We start from the raw sequence: 25,562 nt of genomic DNA on the forward strand, positions 1-25,562 counted from the left end.
AAGAGTCATCTCTAAACTCTTTTGATAATAGTTCAAATCGTAACATTCAATCAAAGTCATGAATCTGGCCAACTAGTGCCAAAATCTAGCACTACGGCTCGTAGAATATCATCTCAAAAGGTTTGAATAGTCTGCTCTAGATGTCTGTCGGCTGATAAGGAATCAACCAAGAATTCTTCGAAATCTTCTAACAAGTCAACAATTCAATCTTCAATCAATCAATCTCAATCTAAACCCAATACACATTTTAGAATTCAACGGAAACTTATGTCAATCAGACAGTTTCTAACATCTCAAACTCCTCTACTGAGTCAATCTCAACCAAGTCGACATTCATCCAATGTCTTAAAATCAAATTTGATCAATCAACAATTCGCACAATCCAAAAATTCAATATCAAAAAGTTCTTTCTTCGCTATCATTTCATAGGATCACTCAATCATCTGCGAGTCACAATCTGTTCTCGCAATCATGGGACAATCAAAATCAATAGTTCAAAAATTCTCATTGAAGTCTTCCAAAGACTCATGATCCGTATGAATCACAAATTCTTTTGGCCTCAAATAATGCTGCCACGTTTCAAGAACACGAACCAAGGCATAGAACTCTTTGTCGTAGGTAGGATAATTCAAGGACGCTCCACTTAGCTTCTCACTGAAATATGCAATCGGTCTTCCACCTTGCATCAAAACATCTCCAATTCCTACACCTGACGCATCACATTCAATTTCAAAAGTGTTAGAAAAATCAGATAATACAAGTAAAGGAGCATTAATTAATTTTTACTTAATAATATCAAAAGACTTCTCTTGCTCCTCGCCCCAATGGAATGGAACGTTCTTTTTTATCACCGCAGTCATAGGAGCCGCCAAAGTGCTGAAATCTTTTACAAATCTCCTATAGAAACTTGCAAGACCATGAAAACTCCGAACTTGACCAATAGAAGTAGGCGTTGGCCAATCTCGAATTGCACTTACCTTGTCCTCATCAACTTTGACACCTTGAGCACTCACAACAAAACCAAGAAACACAAGTTCTTTTGTACAAAATACACACTTTTTCAAATTAGCATACAAATGTTCAGCCTTTAGTGTGATTAACACAATCCTCAAGTGTTCAACATGCTCATTCAAACTTTTACTATACACCAAGATATCATCAAAATATACCACAACAAATTTTCCAATATAAGCACGCAAAACATGATTCATTAACCTCATAAAAGTACTAGGTGCATTAGTTAACCCAAATGGCATAATCAACCACTCATACAACCCATACTTAGTTTTAAAAGCAGTTTTCCATTCATCACCTTCTCTCATCCGAATTTGATGGTAACCACTCTTAAGATCAATTTTACTAAAGATGCTAGAACCATACAATTCATCCAACATATCATCTAGTCTAGGAATAGGATGCCAATACTTGATGGTAATATTGTTAACGGCTCTACAATCAACACACATTCTCCATGAACCGTCTTTCTTAGGCACTAACAAAACAGGTACAGCACAAGGAGACATAGACTCACACACAAATCACTTATCAAGAAGTTCACTTACCTGCCTTTGTAGCTCTTTTGTTTCTTCCGGATAACTCCTATAAGCTGGACGATTCGGTAATGCACTTCCGGGCACAAGATCAATTTGATGCTCAATTCCCCTCAAAGGTGGTAGTCCTTGAGGTAAATCCTCCGGAAATAATTCTTCAAATTCCTGCAAAAGAGAAACAACATTGCTCGGAAGATTTCCGGCTATATCACTTGTGTTAAGGAGAATCTCCTTATAGAAAATCAACACAAGTGGAGTATGCACATGTAAAATCTCTCGCAACTCACTCTTTTGGGCCATGTATATTTTTTTATCGGCCTCTTTCCTCTCAATTTTTTTCTCATCTTTTTTTCTTTCATTCTTTTTTTTCTAAGGCCATCTCACTTTTTTGTTCACTCTTTTTTTCGGCCTCTTCTTTCTTTTTCTTTTGCAAATGATCCTCCAATATTTGCTTTGGAGTCATAGGCAACAATACAACAGATTCCTTTTTCATAGTAAAGGAATAACGATTTTTAAACCCATCATGTGTCACCTTCCTATCAAATTGCCACGGTCTACCCAACAAGATATGACACGCTTGCATAGGCACCACATCACACACCACTTCATCTCCATACTTCCCAATTGAGAAAGGCACCACAACTCGCCTAGTCACTCTCACTTCAGAACTATCATTAAACCACTGCAATCTATAGGGTTGAGGATGTTTTGAAGTAGGCAAACTCAATTTCTCAACAAGCTCGCTACTTGCGACATTGGTACAGCTACCCCCATCAATGATGACACTACATACTTTGTTTTTCACAAAGCATCTAGTATGAAACAAATTTTCCCTTTGATTTTCTTCTTCTTCCTTTTGTTGCACATTCAACACTCTCCTAGTCACCAACAACTCTCCAACGGCTGCCTTATATCCCTCGTCATCGGGATCCTCCAACGCAGGCATATCATCATAATTCTCCTCCTCACTCTCCGATTCAACCTCACCACCATCATTCACAATCATTATTTTTTTGTTAGGATACTGACTAGCAATATGACCAAGACCTTGACATCTAAAGCATTTAATATCCCTAGAACGATTATTGGGAGTTTCAAATTTACCTTGCACTCCTTGCTTTGGTGTTTCTTGCTTGGTGTCAACTTTTGGTTTGGACACCGGCTTGACATCCTCTCGTTTGCCAACGTTTGGATGCCAAGGTGTAGTAGTTCCTCCACCCGAGGACACTCGACCAATGCCTCTCCTTTTAAGCTGTAGCTCCACTTTCATAGCTAATTGTACCATCTCTTCAAGATCCACACAATGTCGTAGCTCCACTTGGTCGTGAATATCTCTATTCAAACCACACAGAAATCGAGCCACTGTTGCCTCACTATCCTCCTCAATGTTAGCCCGGATCATAGTAATCTCCAACTCCTTGTAGTAGTCTTCTACACTTCTCGAGCCTTGCTTCAAATTCTGCAATCGCTTAAACATATCACGATAATAGTAATTAGGAACAAACCTTTTCTTCATTATTTGCTTCATCTCCTCCCATGTTTCAATAGGTCTCTCACGATTTCTCCTCCTAGATGTAGTCAGTTGATCCCACCAAATTAGAGCATAATCCACAAACTCAACAACTTCTAACTTTATTTTTTTCGAATCGTTGTAGTTGTGGCAGTCAAACACCGACTCCACTCTCATCTCCCACTCCAAATAAGCCTCTGGATCAGATTTCCCATTAAACGATGGAATTTTCATCTTAATCCCATTAATATTCCCATCTTCTCTACCCCCTTCAGTATACCTCCCTCGCATTGCTTCTCTTCTATTTCTTCCATCGTCTTGACCTCGCCTATTCCTACCCGAATTCTCACCAAAACTCTCATCATCCTCACTAAATTCAAGTTTACTTATCCTTTCATGCATTGTTTCCAACTCCGCTCTCATTGCTTCCCTTATCATTGTACTCAAATCTTCCTTTGAAAAATTGTGACTATTTGAACTCATCGTACCTGCAAGAAAAAATTTAGTAATAAAATTCCTCACACAAGTTCTCACAAGTCCCTCCAAACGAATTCACTCAATCACTCTTTTTTTTTTCACTCAGAATTTATGTAGGCTTTTGCTTGGTAAAAGTGAATCAAACTCTCAAGCTCACAACTTGTAGACACTTGAAGATTGACTCTCGAAGACTGACAAAAACAAGATGAATAAATTTATGAACACTCGAATTTTGACTTGAACCCAAGGATGAACAATTGACAACAAGTTATCTTGCTTCTTCAATATTTCTTTTTTTTTTTTGAAGCTTTCGATCCTTTCTATTTTTTTTTTTGATTGATTTTTTTTTTTATAACTTGTAGCACAAGACACGAGACTTGGATAACAATTTTGAAAGAAACGACACAAAAATTCGACGAAGGAAATATTCCAACGAAGAACGATGAAGAACGGGTAAGAAGAACGCGAAGAACAGAGATAGATGAAGATATATACTTACTTGATTCAAAACCTTTGCTTTGATACCAAATGATATGAATTCTTAATGTATGGAAGGCAAACACGACTATATTAAAATCGTACCCTCAATCCAATAACAAAAAAAATCAAGAAATTGCCCAATCTTGAAAACAAGTAAAAAGTTTTGGATTAACCACCTCTAGCTTACAACGAAACTAGCAACAGTAATCACGAAGAAAACAATTGATCACAACGGGACCTTCAGAAAACCTGTTTCTGACAACCCACGAGGATAATCAATCGACAAACGCCACAAAGTTGAAAACTTTGATAAGTTTGATTTTTTGGGTAAGCAAAAGCTTAATAAAATTCTAGAGAGAATTTTGTATTGAATAATCAATAATCTGAAATCTTAATTGTTATATTTAATAATGAATGTATATGTTGTATTAATAATACAACTACAAAATAATAAAAGATATCGTAAAATAATTCAAAATATAGCTAAAGATATCAAAGATATCTCCTAAAAGTTTCCTAGTAGGAATAAACTCTCAAAAATAGAAAAGAATATCATAAATACTCATAAATCCGAAAACACACACTACATGTCGTACTGTGTGTAAGTGCGGTAGCGCTGGAGCGCTAGGACGTCAGCGCTGGAGCGCTCCGTACAGAGCTGGAGCTCCGATGGACTAGCGCTGGGGCGCTTCAAAATACGAAGGTTTGGCGCTGGAGCGCCTGTTTTGAAGCGTTGGAGCGTTGTCTTGTCGTGAAAATCCTTCATTTTCTTGATCTTTTTGGCCTTCAATAGCATTATAACATCTCTCAAAATGATCTTCAAGCATTCCAATGTCCATTATCAACGATTGAAGCGCATCTTTGAATTTCTTAGCTCGTCCTCTCGTAATCGATCCTCTTGGCATCTCCAACGGATCCTTAATCACTTGATCAACATGCGAGCTATCCATGATCGCATCACAAACAAACATCCAAGTTTTTTACATAAATTTGTCTGGCCCAATCAGGTGCCCTTGATCGAAAGAAAAACTACTCGCGAATCAAAATCATGATTCAAAAAATGTTTTAATCATGAACTAAAAATAAAAATAAGAAAAGAAGAAGAAACGAGGAATTTTCTCTCCCAAGTTGCAGTAGCCACCCTCTCCGCATTCTTTGCGTGTTGGAACCCTTTAATCTGATGATTAGATTTGTATTTATATGCCCAAGAGTCTTCAAAAGACAGCATCCAATCCGAGCAAGAGTTTCCAAAAATACAAATTCTGCATGCTCCGCTTGCTCGAGCCAGCGCAAGTCTCGCTCGAGCAAGCAAGAATCTGTTCCGAAGGATTTTTGGGCTTGCTTCACTCGCTCGAGCGAGCATGACTGTAATGACCCGTATCCAGAATTAACGATTAATGATTAATTAATCATGTAATCATGTTTAGATTAAGTAAAACATGATTAAGGAAATTCCAAATGGGTTAACGGAGTCCAGAAATGGATTCAGGACACTCAAAAATGGTCGGGAAGGTTCCAAGGGTTCGGATGGTTCGGAGGCTCCGAACCGGGTTAGGAGGATCCGAACTGGATCGTAGGATCCGAACCAAAGATCGGAGGATCCGAACTCGGATCGGAGGCTCCAAAGATAATGCGTCATGGGTGACATCATTGATGGGACTTCAGAGGATCCGAAGTCAGGATCGGAGGCTCCGAACAGGAACGGAGGCTCCGAAGTCAGGAACGGGGGATCCAAACCAGTTCGGAGGATCCGAAGTCGAGTTCGGACCGCCCGAACTTCGCCTATAAATAGAGGTCCGAAATTTCATTTTCAACACGCACCTCTCCTTTTCCTCTCTCAATTCCTAGGCCTTCTAACTCAGATCTAGGGAGTTCTAGGCATCCTATTGGGAATCCGGAAGTGGCATAGCGATCCCGACGTCGAGGCGAAGATGTGCCTAAGTTTTGAGGCAATTGTCATCAGCGGGCTGACGACGAACGCAGGTATAGCTATGGTCTCCTTAAATTATTTAGGATTATGCAATAGCTTAATTAAGGCTTTTAGATCTTAAATAATGATGCATGGGTATTTGCATTGTAGAGTTGATGATAGGCTTGGAACCTAGAGTGGGACTGCTAGAAACTGCCTATAGAAAGGTACGCAAGTACAGACTGAGATAGCCAGCGGGTTTTGCATGCTTATATGTTGCATTTGTGTGTCATATTATTATGCAGGATGTGCATATCATATTGTGCCTGTCCATCTTGTGAGATGAGCCATGTAGGGCCGCTCAGCTCTGTATGGACGGTTGATGTCTAGGGCCCAGTGACTGACGGGTCATGGGTGATTAGCATCTGGGGAAACACAGTCCACGTCCTATAGGAATGAGCAGTGTCGACAGGGTTTACTCCCCAGGTTGTACCACTCATGTCCTAGGCGCCATTACTGAGCAGTTATATACAGTTATCCCAGATATAGATACCCTATCATTTGCATGCATCATAATTGTATGTTTTACCCAGTGCTTTCATATTGAGCTTAGAGCTCACGTCCAATATTTTCTGTGTATCTGGACACCCCATTCGATGGGGCAGGTGTAGGTGCAAGATTGAGCGCCAGGAGCTTGGAGTAGCCAGTGACCAGTGAAGACAACAGGATTAGCTGTAGGTTTTGCCTTTAGGCTATTTATTCAATTTGGTTGTATAAATCGAATTGGTTTAACCGATTGTATTCTGCCGGTCTGGTTTTATTTAAGTCTTTCGCAGCGATTTATTTAATGCATGTTTAATTATGCTCTTAAACTCTGATTAGATAGCGGATCCGGGTAGGGTCGCTACATTTATTGGTATCAGAGCATATGCATGCAAGAGACTTGGGATATAGTAAAGAGACTTTGGGTTATCCTTATAGGATGGATGAGACCTTGGAAGAGGTGATGATGCGGCGATTAGTTTGCCCAGAGACTATCATCATCGGCAAGATTTCTGAAGATTTGGCTTATGGGATACCAGCAAGTGCGGACAGGAGGGATGGATCGTGTCCGAGTTTTCAAGATTTCTACTCATGTGGATCCTAGTTTTGGATTGAGTACCGGATGCCAGAGGCAGTGGCAGAGCATTGGATGGGTCGCACTTGATGCTTGCATCTGTATTGTCCATACCATGATGACACTACTCTGAAGATTTTCCAGTCGTAGATGGAGAGATTGTCAGATAGACCTTCACCAGAGAATGCCTCGAGTGCCTAAAGCATGACAGGTTTCGAGCGTGAGGTCTTTAACCTCATGCAGAACATGGTTTTGCCGTTATGCTGGTATCGATGCTTTTGGTAGGCATACGAGAAACTTCATGTTCAAAAGCATGATTTGGTTACAGTAAGAACGCTGATGGTAGATCGTGAGCAGAAGAGGTCGACTGACATGCACTGACGCAGAGCATAGCTGGTTAGCTATCATTTGCCATTTCTCCGGAGTTCTTCGTAGGAGGACATGTAGAGAGACTTGGTCGGAAGTATGCTTGTATCGATGCGTGTGTTGATTAGAATCTTCATGCTCAAGAAACAAGACAAGTACGATGATTTTAAATACTGTATTGATGTAGTTGTAAAAAGTATTTCAGTTGTAATGAATCATCATACTTTGGTTGTATCATTTCAAGTTCGATTGTACATTTCATTGTATTTTGAATACTGTATATATTACATGAGATTGTAATAAAGAGAATTGTACATAACTTGAAATAAGTGATACATGTTTTATTTATCCAGCAATTCGTGGATGGTTGCATGATTTTGCTGAGGTTGGCTTGATTCTAGTTGATTAGTGTTCAACTGCTGTAGCTCATGGGATTTGAGTGGGCCGACTGTGACTGTTTGACTTGTGGTTAGTCTAGGCGTTTTTCCTAGGATTGACCTAGTTAGTCAGTGGACTAAGTTAGTGCCAGCGATGAGTGGACTCATCTAGGGGCATTAAGGGTATTGTTCGGTTTAGAACATTTGAACTTTGTTCTAGGTTGTTTTCTTAGAACAGTAGGCTGACTGACCTTTGTTAGGTTGAGGCTTGTGATGATGGTTTTTAATCGGGATACCAGGTCCAGTATATGCCAAGAGTTGTGGACTATGACCATGACTAGACGTGATGGGACGCGACCCTATGCCAGTGTTACTCTGGGAGTCCTTGTACTTCAGAGGTTATCTAGGAGCCTTCGTGCTTCAAGATTGGCGGTGGGAAGGCTACTCAGTCTAGGGATTCGGTAGCAGTCACAACAGGGTATGACCTTGGATTAGATATCAGGTTTGATATCGATGGCTTGATATCGTCTGGTGTGCCAAAGATATAGGGTGAGTATTCTACTATGAGAACTAGTCTTGGAGGGAATTCCTTGACGAGTGTGTACTGTGGGGACCCGGGTTGCTAATCTTATCTTAGGACAATTTATTATAATTAACAATTAATCAAGTACTTAAAAGAATTAAGGAACCAAGAGCTAAACAAAATTATTTTTTTTTTAAAATACACTGTCTCGCTCGATTGGCAGAAGTTGCCCGATCGAGCGAGCTCAAACTCGAAGCTCTCGGGTCCAGGACATTCTTGGCCTCGCTCGATCGGTGAACTTCAGCCGATCGAGCGGCCAAGAATATCAACTCCTCTGTTCTGCAAAATACATGGCTCGCTCGATCGGTGAATTTCACCCGATCGAGCGGGCTTCAATTCTGGAAAAATCTGCTGCTAACAAAGTGCTGTCAAAGGTAGAAACAATAACTATAATCTCTTGTATAATCTACCAAATAAGATACATGCTATCTCATAACATCTTATAAGCTTCCATACACAAGCTAAGACATATTCAACTACTTATACAACATTCTTGTATCTGTTCTAACATGGTTCATCAACTCAAAGTATATGTAGTGCTGCTAAAACCCGTGTCCTCACATGCTACAACTCTATCTCGAGCCATCACTGTCTCTTTTGACTAGCTCCTGCCCCACCTATTGCCATGCACACATACAAAACAAAGCAATAGCCGGATACGTCTGGTGAGAATAAAATCCCGGTATAAACAACATAAAGCGCAAGATAATAAACGTGAATGCAATGCATATGGCAAAAGAGGCTATCAAGCTGATATCAATAGGATATAAGTTCTTTGGGATCCCGAGGAAATAAAATCTTTAACGAACACCAACTCACCCAATCGAGGTGAAGTTAAATACTTTATTTCCTCTGACTTTGATGCAACTGTAGTGAGTCTTCTGGCTCTGGAAGTAAGTCTACAATCCGTGTCACTCAACTACAGCCCTCCAAACGTCATATGCACTCTAGGCTTTTCAACCCTCTTTGCTTTTCAGGCTGGAGTTCAAGGTGAATGCAACATGTTCTGTATGTATTAAATGCTCTAAAACATCTTGAACAACTAATCATATAAGCATGTAAAGCAATCAAAGCATCTAATCACATAAAATACATACTCAACCAAGTATGTGATTAACAAGGGAATACTCGAAACAATAGCTATTTCGAGTGTTCTATCCCATTTGGATTTGCTGTCATTTATGTCTTTCGATGTCGAGTCTGAAAGTACTTCAAATCTGTAAATACAATCAACAACAACATGTCAAAATCTGCTCAGCTTCTCAACTTCATTTCAAATATAATGCGCTAAACCTTGCTTCAACTCCTTCTCGGTTCGAATCGGGATTCTCGAGTCGTCAATCTTCGAATGAAAGCTGAGAAATAACATATCAAATAACTAACAAGATCAGATGCAACTCAAACCATGCTCCTTTTAATCAATAATATCGAAGTCTTGACATTTTGCGAATAGACGGCGTAACGGCTACAAACCGGCAATCCAAACAATATCCAAAACAATCCAACAATCAAGATCACTTATAATCTCATATCAATATCATCAAAAGCATCATAATCAGATAGGGTAGGGTTCGAATTTTTCTTGCTAAAATCATATAAAATCCGAACGATAGTATTTTTCCGAACCGTCTGCGAATACGTAATCGGTACAGCTCATAAATGCTTATATCTTAAAATCATAAATTTCCATCTTCAACATACAAATAAAGTATGAGAAAGATGAATGAAACTTGTACCAAAACTAAGGTCTCGGAGCGGTGATCGCAGATATATATTTATTCGGAATTTCTGACAACCGGAGCACAAGTTATCGGAGCTTGAACGGGACAAAAATGGCGTCCAAAGGTTTCAGTCATGTACTGCCTCTTTACCCTTTTCTTTTGATGTTTTCCACGTGAAAAAGAGATAATTCAAGTAGAGAATTAGATATATATTGCATATTTGCACTTTAGTCCTTGAACTTTTGGCTATTTGCAATTCAGTCCCCGGAAAAACGATTTAATTCAATTTCAATCCTTATTCATTTAAGAATATTAAAATTTAATTCTAAACTCTAAATATTTCCAAATTAAATATTCTCGGATTAAAATTAAATAATTCCGGGCCATACATTTCTCCCCCACTCATGCATGAGTTCATCCTCGAAATCATAAGCAAGCTGTATAGACAATCTGTATACACATAAGAGAAAGAAATAACATAAAGCAGAATAAGAACTCACATCAATGAAACAACTCTGGAAATCTCTGTCTCATGTCTGACTCAGTCTCCCAAGTCGCTTCTTCAGTGCCATGTCGACTCCACTGAACTTTGACTAGCTGAATTGTCTTGTTTCTGAGCTGTTTATCTTTGCGATCAAGAATCTGAATAGGCTGCTCAAAATTACTGAGAGTCTCGTCAAGTTCAGCTTCATTAGGCTGAAGAATATGGGAAGGATCAGGCTGATACTTCCGCAGCATAGAGACATGGAATACGTCATGAATACCAGCCAAAGATCGAGGAAGAGCGAGTCGATAAGCAAGATCGCCTATGTTCTCGATAATCTCATATGGATCAATAAAACGTGGAGATAACTTTTCTCTCTTGCCAAATCTGACTGTACCTTTAAACGGAGAAATCTTCAAGAAAACTCTGTCTCCCTGATCAAAAGATAGAGGTCGTCGTCTGATATTTGCATACTTTGCTTGTCTGTCCTGAGCTGTTTTCATTCTTTTCTGAATAAGCTTCACCTTTTCAGTCATTTCTCGGATCATATCTGGCCCAACATCTGGTACGTCTGAGATATCATCCCAATAAAATGGTGATCTGCATTTCTTTCCGTACAATGCTTCAAAAGGAGCCATCTCAATGCTCGTCTAATAGCTGTTATTATAAGAGAATTCTGCAAGTGGTAATGAATCTTGCCAACTTGTACCAAAATCTAGTACTACAGCTCTCAACATATCCTCAAGTGTCTGGATAGTCCGCTCTGACTGTCCGTCTGTTTGAGGATGATAAGCAGTACTCAGATGCAAGTGAGTACCAAGAGCTTGTTGCAAACTATGCCAAAAGTGTGATGTAAATCTAGGGTCTCGATCTGAAACAATAGATTTAGGCACACCATGTAATCTTACCACTTCTCGGACGTAGATTTCTGCCATCTGATCATGTCTGTACGTCATTCTGTATGGAATAAAACATGCTGATTTCGTCAAACGATCGATAATCACCCAAATGGCATCGCACCCTCTGGATGAACGTGGTAGCTGTGTAACGAAATCCATGGAAATATGATCCCATTTCCATTCTGGAACTGATAGACTCTACAATAGACCACCTGGTTTCTTTCTTTCTGCTTTTACCTGTTGGCAATTCAAACATTTAGACACAAAATCTGTGACATTTGCTTTCATTTGTTTCCACCAATACTGTGTCTTCAGATCATTATACATTTTCCTGCCACCAGGATGAATACTGAATCGACTTGCTGTGAGCCTCTTTCAATATCTGCTGTTTCAAGTCTGAAACATCTGGAACAACAAGTCTGTTATTCACATATAAAACATCATCAGCACTAACCTGATATTCAGATTGATAACCAGATCTGACCATAGCAATAGAATTCTGAATATTTTGTTCCTCTTTCTGTGCTTCTTTGATTCTCATTAACAGTTCTGGCTCAGCTCTTATAGCACAAACACGAATAGGTCACATATCTGTTTCAAATATTAATCCAAAAATACAACAATCTTCCACCAATTGAGATACACCTATTATAATGGACTGGACCCGCACCCTCTGCTTTCTGGCCACATCAGGCACTTCTACTCTGGGCCGGCCCAGCCATTTTCTACTCATGGGCCTTCTCCCACCTGGAAAGGGAGTTTCATGCCCTCCCCAGGGATAGAACTTGGATCTCCAGGCATAAATCCAAATTCTTATCATCCCTGTCCATTATAAAAAAGGGCGCCCTTTTATGTAATGGATTGGGACTCTGCTCTGCCATCTCTCAGGCTCTGCTCTGGCCCAGCCATACTCATGGTCTTCTCTCCACCTGAAAAGGAGAGTTTCATGCCCTTCCCAGGACTCGAACTTGTAACCCAGGAAGAAGAGATTAACCAGTGCTCCGATTCTTTCTATTCCATCTGGTTCTGGAGGTTTCACAATTTATTGCGATGCTTCTCATCTAGGTCTGGGTTGTGTTCTTATGCAGAGGAAGCAGGTGATAGCATATGCGTCGAGGCATTGAAACCGCACGAGACTCGCTATCCAGTTTATGATCTTGAACTCGCTGCTATTGTTTTTGCCTTGAAGATCTGGCGTCACTATTTGTACGGTGAGTCTTTTGAGATCTTTTTTTATCATAAGAGTCTTAAGTACTTATTTTCACAGTCTGAGTTGAATATGAGACAGAGGAGATGGCTAGATTTATTGAAGGACTTCGACTGCGAGATTAAGTATTACCCAGGTAAGTCGAATGCAGCTGCCGATGCCTTGATTCGAAAGCTTTGCTCATTATCTCTTTCGACGATCGGTGTTTCTCGGTTGATCGACGACTGTTGCACTTCTGGGTTGGAGTTTGAGCCAGATAGAAATCCAATCAGAGTTTGTGCGATTCAGGCCAAGCCAGAGTTGTTTGTGTCGATCAGAGAAGCACAGAAATCAGATGAGAGTATTCAAAAGTCGATAAAGAAGGTGAGATCAGGACACAAGTCTGAGTTTCAGGTCAGAGATGATGTTTTTTGTGAATAGCCGTATTGTTGTGCCTGAGATTGATGAGTTAAGACAATGTATTCTTAGAGAGGCACTGTGAGACCCCGTTACTAATCATCTAATCTCGAATAATTAAACACAATCAATAACAAAGAGCCGCGGAAAAATCGAATCAATTTTTTTATTTTTTTAAAGGATTGAAACGCGCCCGCGCGAGCTTTCTCCTCGCGCGCGCGCAGGCAAAAGGTCCAGAGGCTTGTGGAACTGCTCGCACCCGCGCGAGGGGAGTGCTTGCGCGCACGCGAGCAAAACTGTCAGAGCCCCTCCAGGCTAGCCGCGCGCGCACGAGGTCCAGCCTCGCCCGCGCGCAGGCCAAATGAACAGAAACCTGGAAACGCTGGAAAAAATCAACCAAGATCAATTTCGATCTATTCTAAACTCAAGAATGCATAAATATCAAAATTTGGGACATACAATATTCTATGTTCTGTCCAAAAAAAAATACAATAAGAATTTTGACGATAGGGTCATTCGACAAATCAAATAAATTCGAGTTTCCTAGACACAAATCAAGACATGAAATTTCATCAACCCTATAATGCAAGATTGCTAAAAGAACAAACTTCTAGACGGTGTCTCACTCTATCACTTCCAACTCGATCTAGTCATGTATCTTCTGACATGATCCTGCCCCACCTGCCGTCAAGTACACATACAAACAAAACGACAGCCGGATAATCCGGTGAGAATATAATTCCCAGTAAAAGAGACAAATAAAGCAATTTCAAATAATATAACAATTCATGTTATATAAAACAACGAGCCAATTAATTCAAAAAGGCATATCAGCTATCAACTCAAAATGCATTAAAATGCAATGCATGACTTCAAAACTCGGGATTATCTAATCGGATAATCGAATATCAATCGGTACTCGGTTGGGATCCCAGGGCCAAGTTTTCACGAACAACTCACCGACACACCCATTCGGGGTGGATGTCGCTCAACTCAGACCCCTAGACTTCAGAGCAACTATAAGAAGCATTTTAGCAATTGGAAAAACTCGAAATCCAAAGCCACTTCAATATAGCTCCCTAAATCGTCTAAATTCAAAACGAATCGAATCTTTGGCTCAAGATGTATGCAAATGAAACTAAACTCATTCCATTTAAAATCAAATAATTCGAAAAGCATACGAGTATGTGATTTCTTTCGGGCACTCGAATTAATTCAAATTCGAGTTAATCGTCCCGTTCATTCAATCGTCGTCTTTTTACCTTTCAAGTTCGTCAAGGATTCAATCTGAAAATAACAACGAACTCAAATAAATAATCAATCGAATCAAAACAATCGAAGCAAAGAAATTCAATCAATATCGAATCAAAACCAGTCGAGCCATCTCAAGAAGTTCAATACTATACGGTTCTTCAATTCTGAATCGATTCAACTCCCAAGTTCGATCCAAATCCTAAACTTCAACCCAAATCTGAAAATGAAGATTATACAGATTCGATGTCAATTCATCAACTCAAACAATTTCGGAAATCAAACCGAAACAAACAACCGATAATCCAAAACTCGATTTCGACGGCATAACGGCTATAAACGGTCAAACCAAAAATCCTCAACATCATCAAACCATTCCAAACAACTCATATCATCTTCCAATCCATCAAAACACAACAAAATCCAACAAAATCCTAACTTCGACCTTTTTCTGAACCGACTTCGAATACACGGTCTATGCTAGCTCAAGCACAATATACCCGAAAATTATCAAATTCTGACTACCCAAAAAAAATCAAATTTCGTGGATCGTAGCAAAACTTACGTCCAAATGAAGCCTTCGTTGCAGTGATCGTGAATCTCAACTCGAATCTGAAATCTAACGGTCGGATCGTGCGAATCGGACGGAGCAAAAGCTTGAAGAAATCAGTCATGGCTTCCGCTTCAGTACGTACGAAAATGGAGAGGGAGGAGAGGGATGTGAAGTGATGTGATGGGGAGTCCACTTGAAAGGATAATAATAATAAAAATCTCATTTTGCACTTTGTTCCCTGAACTCCCAATTAAATCGATTCAGTCCCACCTCAAAATAATTTCCACTAATTCCAAAATGATTAATATTCAATTATGCTAATCATGAAATAATTAATTTCAGGGCCTTACAATTCTCCCCTCTAAGAATCGATTTCGTCCTCGAAATCAAAGCAGTTCCATCTCATAGAAAACAAGATAGAGTTTGAAGACTGCTAAAATAACTCTTCTCCCAAAACAACTCTGAAATCGCGGTTCTAATCAAACTCCGCTTCCTGCACCGTTTCTTTAAATCCGTATCGGCTTAACTGCACAACTCATCTGAAACGGTTCCGCTAAGAAGCTGCAACTATAATCGGTCAACTCTGAATCAGTTGTCTCAAACAAAACTGGCGACACATCAATTTTCGTCTCAACAACAAGAAAAAAATGTGAATCGGCAACAAAAGATGTGAAGCCCGTCGAGAATACCCAAAGAATATGGAAGATTAAATTAGTGGAAAACAAGGAGAATTGAAGAAGTAAAAGTCAGTAGGCGAGATCGCCTAAATCCTTTAGAATCTCAAAGGAGCTTGAGAGTTTCATCGAGACAGTTTTCTCTCTTATTATTACTGCCACAACCTCTAAAAGGAGGAATATTCTTAATTACTCGGCCTCCCTGAACATAAGTACAGAGATCTGCGTCGGAATCCGAGTAATTCGTTTATTCTTCTTCTCAAGTCATCTTTATCTTAGATAGGAAAACTACATTCGTCTATCAAATCTCGAATCAAATCTGATCCCAAGTTAACTCAAAATCTCATTCTGAGAGGACAGACCTTGACAAGTTAACTATCTGAAAATTCTCCTGACAACAATTCCAAACATATTGTCGTGTCTGAAATCCATTCTGTATGGAAACAGAAGCCGACTACAGTCATATCTCGATTATAGTCAGATAGCATCTCCAAATCAAACAGTTCTATACCTCCGTGACCACATGTCGAATGCTCCCAATTCCATTTTGCACGGATAAAACGGCGACAGATTAAAACAATCTGAAACTCTTTTTGACCAACTTGTCAACATTGGGTCGAGTCTGGAGTTCATTCCATACGAAAAAACAGTAGCAGATTCTATAATCGGTCTAATAGTTCAGCTGACTACTAATTTCCCGACTGAACGATAGCTTCGGAAAGTAATCGTCAAAAAATAATCTTCTTTACAATCTGACAATAGCTGTACCATAGACAGTCGGTTCTTTAATCCTCTAAACATCTTTCGGTCGTCTGAGAGAATAATGCATAAGTCCAAAGTGCAAATATCAAGGTACTCTGTCTCAATCAAAATCTCTGAACGACAAAACAATTACTCAAAACTGAGGTATTGTCACTGTCCTGAAACCCAACTTGTGTCCAGTACTGACTCTTCTTTAATAAATTCTTCAATTGAAATCTGTTTTCTGCGCTATCTCCATCTTCTAAATCAATTCTGGTTCAGTTCGGATAAAAGAATTCTGATAGATTTCCTATTTGTTCTAGACTCTAAATCAGGAGTGCAACATTCATCGGTCGGTGAAGTCAAGGATAGTAGCTAAAATAAGAACAGATCCATCGGCTCAAGAGAATAACGGTAGTAGATAAAATAATAATACATCATTCTGTTCCAACTTCAGTCGCTGCACTGTTCTACTTCAGATCATACTGTAATTCACCATCAGATTCTACATCATATCCAATCTGTACCTCAATCTCAAAATCAGTTCGGTTGCGAAACTCATACTCTGACTTCTCAGTTCAACAAAAAGACTTCGAAAATTTCACTGGAGATAAAGATGCCCGATCTAACAGCAATAAGATCACTGCCATATCAATATCACGAAAAGGATGTTGATCCTTGAACTGCTCCATTTTCTACCATGACTGAGCTATCACAGATTTCTTATGAATATAAGAATACCTCAAGAATCTAGATAAGAAAATTCAATGCACTGAAGATCATTAGTACAGAGGAAATAAGAATTACTGAAGCTCTGGTCGATCTCTTTTTATTGCCAAACAAACTGATCTCATAAGATTTGGTTCAGATACAAGAGCTTTCTCTAGATTTAGATGAGAAATCGATTGGCTCCACGACGATAAGAATCTCTCAAAAATCTGCTATAGAACTCAAAATCTTCAATTCTCAGGTACATATGTCGGTTTGGCTTCAATCAAAACAGCTTTGGTTGTAGTGACCCGCAATTAATCAAGGTAATTAAGGAAATTAATTACTAAATTTTGCCTAAAATTATCCAAAGTGGATCGGAAGCTCCAAAGCACAGATCGAAAGCTTCGATCTGGATCGGACGTTTCGTTGGAGGATCGTACGTTCCGTTCTGGCTAGGGCTGGCGTCATCACCGACGTCAGCAAGATGACGTCACTGCTTATGCACGTGAGGTGACATCGGACGTTCCGATGTCACGATCGGACGCTCCGTTCGCGATCGGACGTTCCGATGAGGGATCGGACGTTCCGATCGCCGTCTATAAATAAGGGGTCCGAGCCCTCATTCTGTGCACCGATTTTCCCTCCTTTCCTCTGGTTTTCGAACCTTCTTACTTAGATCTACGGAGTTCTAGGCATCCTATTGGGAATCCGGAAGTTGCCTAGCGATCCCGGCGTCGTAGCGGAGGTGTGCCTAAGTTTTGAGGCGATTCTACACCAGCGGGCTGACGACGGACGAAGGTATAATTTGGCTTCCTAAAAATATTTAGGAGTATGAAATAGCTTAGTTAAGGCTTTTAGAGCGTTTATAGTGATGCATGGACTTTTGCATGTGTAGACGCAGTAGAGCAGACTTGTAGGCTTTGGACCTAGATGAGTGTGCTAGGAGTTGACCTGCAGTGTTAGAGGTACGTAAGTACTGACCGAGATAGCCGGCATAATATTTATACATATGTGTGTGATGCATGATGTATGTGCTGTATTGGCTATGTTTTACTGTTTTTAGCACATGCATATGTTTTTACGGAGACTGCATCGGGTATGATGTGAGTCATGACAGTTTCCATCAGTCGAGGCGATTCTTCCTGAGGATTCGTGTCTTGGGAATATACGAGTACCACGCGGAGTCGCTCTCTTGTCCGTTACTGTGTATTCCAGGCGCCATGAGTAAAGTGATTTAACCCTGATTTTTAAAGTCATGTGCATGCTCATATTTATATTTATATTTGGGACACCTTGTGGCGGGTCAGGTCTGAGGCTGGACGGTTTCGGTGGTTCCCAGCAGGGTTGAGGTTGCTACCATGCAGAGGTAGTTTGTTAGGGATTCCGATACCCTAATTTCGATTTGGTTGTATAAATAATTATACACTGTTTCTATCGTCGGTTGTATTCTGCCGATTGGATTTGTTGTACTTTGGAATTATTCGTTATTTAACGCTTTAATTATTGTTGCTTGCGCTAATCACTCTGATTAGGTAGTAGATCCGGATAGGGTCGCTACATTCATTGGTATCAGAGCGCATTGCAACTGGGAATTAGTAAAACGGATTTTAAGAGTTGTCTGTTGTTATTGACAGATGGCAGATGATGATTACGAGAGTCAGGCTAGCGATGGTTGTTGGGGTGATCCACCAAGGAGACATCACCATAGACATCATCATGAGGATCATAGGCGTTTTAGTACGAACCTGTTTCTTCAGATGGCTCCTAAGCCATTGGTGGGTGGCGAGGCTCCTGCAGTTGCTGAGGACTGGTTGGAGCGTATGGAGAGTTGTTTTCGGGAGTATCAGTGTACTGAAGTCCAGAAGATGGAGACTTTAGCTTTTGTTCTAGAGGGAAATGCAAAGAGGTGGTGGAGAGCTACTTCTACTCCGTTTATTGCCGCCAGGGGTACCGCTACTTGGGCTGAGTTTAAGTCTTCCTTCGAGAAGCATTACTTTCCTCCAGCTTTGCGTTAGACGAAGGCGAGCGAGTTGCTGAGTTTGCGACAGGGTACTATGACCATTGATGAGTACCAGTAGAAATTCTTTGAGCTTCTTTCTTTCAGTCCCCATATTGCGAGTAGCTCAGAGACAATGCACGATCTATTTCTTCAGGGCCTTAACCCTGACATTCATCAGTTGGTTGCCATGGGCAAAGAGAGGAACTTCGAGAATTTGGTGAACAATTGTCACCAGGCAGAGGACAGTCTGCAGAGGAACAGGACTTTCGGATCTTCTGCATCCAGACCATCTAGCTCTTTGGGTCCAAGGGCCCAGTCTTTTAAGAGACAGGGTGGTACTTCTTCTTCTTGTTCTTCCGGATCTGGCGGTGTTCATCGTTTTGGTGATTCACGACGTTGTCGTCAGTGCAAACGGAAGCATCACTCAGGACCGTGTCCTCATATCACTGGTGTTTGTTTTTAGTGCAGCCAGGAGGGTCACATGAAGAGAGATTGTCCCACTTTGGCCGGTACAGTGAGTGGTTCGGGGAGTGTTGGTGGTTCTCAGACCACTATCTATCAGCCACCGCGGTATCAGCAGCAGCCTTCGCCGCAGCAGCGTCAGCAGTCGCAGCCATCGCAGCGACATCATTCTCAGTCTTCTTCGAGAGGACAGTCATCGCGCCCGCGTGCTCAGGGGCAGGTGTTTGCGCTGAACCAGGAGCAGGCTCAGACAGACAGTGAGAACATGATTGCAGGTACTTTTAGTTTGTGCGGTTTTCTTGATTATCTTTTGATCGATACCGGTGCTTCGCATTCATTCATATCAGCTCGGTTTGTTAAGAGGCATAAATTACCTTTTGTTTCCTTAGACGTCTTGTTAGCGGTTTCGACTCCGATGGGTCAAGAAGTCTTAGCTAAGCGTCTTGTTTTGGGTTGTATTTTGGGATTTGAGGGACATCTATTGAGCGCTAACCTGATGGTTTTAGCGATGGATGACTTTGATGGTATCATCGGAATTGATCTTTTGACTTCGTATCGAGCGGTAGTGGATTGCTACCAGAGATTTTTCCAGTTTCGCCCCGAGGCTGAGGATGCTTGGTATTTCTATGGTGAGGAAGTGCGACCCCCGATGCCAGTGGTTTCTGCTCTGAAAGCCCGACGTGCTTCAGAGTCTGGCGGGGAAGGCTACCTGATCTATGCGATTGATGCATCCTTAGAGGGTCCGGACATGGAGGAGATACCAGTAGTCAGTAAGTTCCCGGATGTGTTTCCCGACGAGATTCCAGGGTTACCACCTATGCGAGAGATAGAGTTTGGCATTGACTTGTTGCCAGGGACAGCGCCGATTTCCCGAGCACCGTACCGATTAGCTCCATCTGAGATGCGAGAGTTGCAGCAGCAGTTGCAGCAGTATTGGCATTGAATTAATGTGAGACCCCGTTACTAATCATCTAATCTCGAATAATTAAACACAATCAATCACGAAGAGCCGCAGAAAAATCGAATCAATTTTTTTAAAGGATTGCCTCGCGCCCGCGCGAGCTTTCTCCTCACGCGCGCGCAGGCAAAAGGTCCAGAGGCTCGCGGAATTGCTCGCGCCCGCGCGAGGGGAGTACTCGCGTGCACGCGGGCAAAACTATCAGAGCCCCTCCAGGATAGCCGCGCGCGCGCGAGGTCCAGCCTCGCTCGCGCGCAGGCCAAACGAACAGAAACCTGGAAATGCTGGAAAAAATCAACCAAGATCAATTTCGATCTATTCTAAACTCAAGAATGCATAAATATCAAAATTTGGGACATAAAATATTTTAAGTTCTGCCCAAAAAAAAAAATACAATAAGAAGTTTGACGATAAGGTCATTCGACAAATCAAATAAATTCGAGTTTCCTATACATAAATCAAGACATGAAATTTCATCAACCCTATAATGCAAGATTGCTAAAAGAACAAACTTCTAGACGGTGTCTCACTCTATCACTTCCAACTCGATCTAGTCATGTATCTTCTGACACGATCCTACCCCACCTGCCGTCAAGTACACATACAAACAAAACGACAGCCGGATAATCCGGTGAGAATATAATTCCCAGTAAAAGAGACAAATAAAGCAATTTCAAATAATATAACAATTCATGTTATATAAAACAACGAGCCAATTAATTCAAAAAGGCATATCAGCTATCAACTCGAAATGCATTAAAATGCAATGCATGACTTCAAAACTCGGGATTATCTAATCGGATAATCGAATATCAATCGGTACTCGGTTGGGATCCCAGGGCCAAGTTTTCACGAACAACTCACCGACACACCCATTCGGGGTGGATGTCGCTCAACTCAGACCCCTAGACTTCAGAGCAACTATAAGAAGCATTCTAGCAATTGGAAAAACTCGAAATCCAAAGTCACTTCAATATAGCTCCCTAAATCGTCTAAATTCAAAACGAATCGAATCTTTGGCTCAAGATGTATGCAAATGAAACTAAACTAATTCCATTTAAAATCAAATAATTCGAAAAGCATACGAGTATGTGATTTCTTTCGGGCACTCGAATTAATTCAAATTCGAGTTAATCGTCCCGTTCATTCAATCGTCGTCTTTTTACCTTTCAAGTTCGTCGAGGATTCAATCTGAAAATAACAACGAACTCAAATAAATAATCAATCGAATCAAAACAATTGAAGCAAAGAAACTCAATCAATATCAAATCAAAACCAGTCGAGCCATCTCAAGAAGTTCAATACTATACCGTTCTTCAATTCTGAATCGATTCAACTCCCAAGTTCGATCCAAATCCAAACCTCAACCCAAATCTGAAAATGAAGATTATACAGATTCGATGTCAATTCATCAACTCAAACAATTCCGGAAATCAAACCGAAACAAACAACCAATAATCCAAAACTCGATTTCGACGGCATAACGGCTATAAACGGTCAAACCAAAAATCCTAAACATCATCAAACCATTCCAAACAACTCATATCATCTTCCAATCCATCAAAACACAACAAAATCCAACAAAATCCAAAGACCCATTTTCGAATTTAAGCCTAAAAATTCATATAAAATCCAAACTTCGACCTTTTTCCGAACCGACTTCGAATACACGGTCTATGCTAGCTCAAGCACAATATACCCGAAAATTATCAAATTCTGACTACCCAACAAAAATCAAAGTTCGTGGATCGTAGCAAAACTTACGTCCAAATGAAGCCTTCGTTGCAGTGATCGTGAATCTCAACTCGAATCTGAAATCTAACGGTCGGATCGTGCGAATCGGACGGAGCAAAAGCTTGAAGAAATTGGTCATGGCTTCCGCTTCAGTACGTATGAAAATGGAGAGGGAGGAGAGGGAAGTGAAGTGATGTGATGGGGAGTCCACTTGCAAGGATAATAATAATAAAAATCTCATTTTGCACTTTGTTCCCTGAACTCCCAATTAAATCGATTCAGTCCTACCTCAAAATAATTTCCACTAATTCCAAAATGATTAATATTCAATTATGCTAATCATGAAATAATTAATTTCAGAGCCTTACAGGCACATTGTAGTCGGTTCAGTGTTCATCCCGGAGGCCGAAAGATGTATAACGACTTGAAGAGTCAGTTCTGGTGGAAGAAGTTAAAGAAGGATGTGGTGAGGTTTGTATCCCATTGTTTGAACTGTCAGCAGGTTAAAGCCGAGAGAAAGAGACCAGGTGGGCTTCTGCACAGTCTGCCTATTCCAGAATGGAAGTGGGATCACATTTCGATGAATTTTGTCACGAAACTACCCCGATCGGTTCGAGGATGCGATGCAATTTGGGTAGTGATTGATAGGTTGACGAAGTTTGCTTGCTTCATTCCTTATTGGATGACGTACCGCCATGATCAGATGGCCGAGTTGTATGCTAAAGAGATTGTCAGATTGCACGGTGTGCCGAGATCGATTGTTTCAGACCGAGATCCTTGGTTTACTTCTCAATTCTGGCATAGTCTATAGGAAGCTCTTGGTACTCGTTTGCACTTGAGTTCAGCTTATCATCCTCAGACCGACGATCAGTCTGAGCGGACGATTCAGACTCTGGAGGATATGTTACGAGCAGTGGTGCTTGACTTTGGCACTACTTGTCAAGATTCATTGTCTCTCGTTGAGTTTTCTTACAACAACAGCTTTTAGACGAGTATAGATATTGTGGGGACCTCGGGTTGTTAATCTCGTTTTAGGGCAGCTAATGATTAATTAAACATTTAATCAAACAATTAAAGAATAATAAATAAAGAGCAGAAATTTTTTTTAAAAAAATTCAGAGCCTCGCTCGATCTGGCAAAGTCAGCCGATCGAGCGAGCAATTAAATCATGCTCTCGGGTCTGCACATTTTTGGTCTCGCTCGATCGGTCAAAACCTACCGATCGAGCGAGCTTAAAATGCTCGATTTTCTGCCTTCAATTTAAGGGACTCGCTCGATCGGAGATGTAGTGACCCTTACCCGGATCACCTACTAAACAGAACTTATGCATGCAATTAACTTAATTAAACAGATATCAGAATAAAACTGCGGAAACCAATAACATTATACAATCCCAAGTAAAGGAATCTGTAAGTATCCAATAATATACAACCAAATCGAATAGCTGTATAAACCCAAACAACAGTAATAAAACCTAGACGAAGCTCCAGCTGGCCAACCACTGACTAGCCCCTCCTGGATCCACCCTCCTCGTCCAACCGCAAACCTGCCCCATGGAATAGGGTGTCCAGAAAATACAGAGTACGAGACGTGAGCATAAAACGCTCAGTGCGAGAGTATGAGTATACATGCATGCAAAGTGAACTCCCTATAGACTCGAGGTCAAGGATCAGATAACAGAGACAGACCGGGCCCTGGTATGTAGCACGCTGTGCCGTCGCTTCAGGAGGTGGCTCCCATACCGAGATAACCGTGGAAACGCCGGACCCAAATCGATGGAAGTTCATCCACTAACAGGATAGGGTACAACCCTACTAACAGACATCTCGAAGGAGATACAGCAAGATGCAAATGAATGCAGCATAATATCATGGCATATAAATCATGCAGTCACATAATACATGCATACTCAGTCAGGATATCTCGAACAGTACTTTCGTACCTCAATACAGTGCAAGCTCTACCAACTCTAGGTCCACGCCTATAGTCTGCTCTACACTGCCAAATGATACTACTATCATTAAAGTGCTCTAAAAGCCTTAACTAAGCTATTGCATACTCCTAAATATTTATAGGAAGCAAAAGCTATACCTTCGTCCGTCGTTAGCCCTTTGATGTCGATGCCTCCAGAACTTGGGCACAACTCCGCTACGACTACCGAACGCCTCTCCGACCTCCGGACCAAGCCTAAGAAAACCAGAACAGCTCCAAAAGGACTAGAAAGGAAAGGAGAACTCGGAATTGGCAAATGAAAGTGAAGTCTCGGCCTTCTATTTATAGACAATGATCGGAACATCCGAACCTCGATCGGAACGTCCGATCCTGTCATCGGAGCTTCCGAAGATCCTGATCTGCCACGTGTCAAAATATCCACTTGATGACTCCGGATAGGGGTGATCGGAGCTTCCGGTCCTGATCGGAGCTTCCGATCCAACCACACGTCATGCCTGACATAATAACATCGGTGCCTCCGATCGCTCATCGGAGCTTCCGATCCTGTTCGGAGCTTCCGATCGTGCCTTCGGAGCTTCCGATCCGTCCAATACCCAATTCAATTAATTAGCATTAATCCTTTAATTACTCAATTAGGGTACGGGCTACTACAGGAGAACTTCACCCGATCGAGTGGGCACCATTTCCAGAAAACACCAGAAGACATTTTCTGCTGTCAAGCTTGGAACAATGGCATGAATCAACCAACAAAATTCGAGTCTAAACATATTATAAATTCTGAGAACATGCATACTTTCATATACCAAGTTCCTATCATCAAATCATACATGTATTACATCAAATGAATAGCTTAAGGGATAAAAGAAACTACAAGCTATTCAACATAGCATAAACAACTTCAAGTCTTAAGTTCTTGCTATGTTTGATGCTATCACTATACAATTCTTTATCTTATAAACCCGAGACCACACTTGCTACATCTCTCTCCCGAGCTATCAATGTCATCTCAGACCAACTCCTGCCCCATCTGTTGTGATGCACACATGCCATGACACATACAACACAACAATAGCCGGATAACTCCGATGAGAAATACATTTCCCAGTAAAAGCAACTAAACATGCATATAAAACATATATCAAGCTCATGATATAAATAAAGACAATGCATGTTTTAAAACAAGGTTCATCTCTTATCTCGTCGGTTGGGATCCCGAGAAAAAGATATCATAGCTAACCAACGACTCTCCCAATCGAGGTGGGGCTACTTATCTTACTTCTCTAGACTTTGAAGCCACTACATATGCATTTCAGACGCTAGGCTACGTCAACCACTCAGGCCATACATATATAATCCCTCAAATCGTCTATTCGAACGTTTCCGTTCATTTCAAAATCAAAGAATAAGTCTTTCAAGATGAATGCAATATATATCATCACAAGAGCATTCA

At 40.8% G+C, this 25,562-nt stretch overlaps 1 protein-coding gene across 1 annotated transcript in view; it reads left to right on the forward strand.

The window, feature by feature from the left end:
• Window positions 1-18,640: 18,640 nt before the first annotated feature.
• LOC140861829 (heat shock cognate 70 kDa protein-like) overlaps window positions 18,641-25,562 on the forward strand; it is a 54,511-nt gene continuing 47,589 nt past the window's right edge. The window contains exon 1 of the mRNA XM_073264833.1: window positions 18,641-18,816. Coding sequence (XP_073120934.1) covers window positions 18,641-18,816 — 176 coding nt within the window. The remainder of the gene's footprint in view (window positions 18,817-25,562) is intronic.

Source organism: Henckelia pumila, chromosome 4 (genome assembly GCF_033568475.1).
Source record: "Henckelia pumila isolate YLH828 chromosome 4, ASM3356847v2, whole genome shotgun sequence".
NCBI lineage: Eukaryota > Viridiplantae > Streptophyta > Magnoliopsida > Lamiales > Gesneriaceae > Henckelia > Henckelia pumila.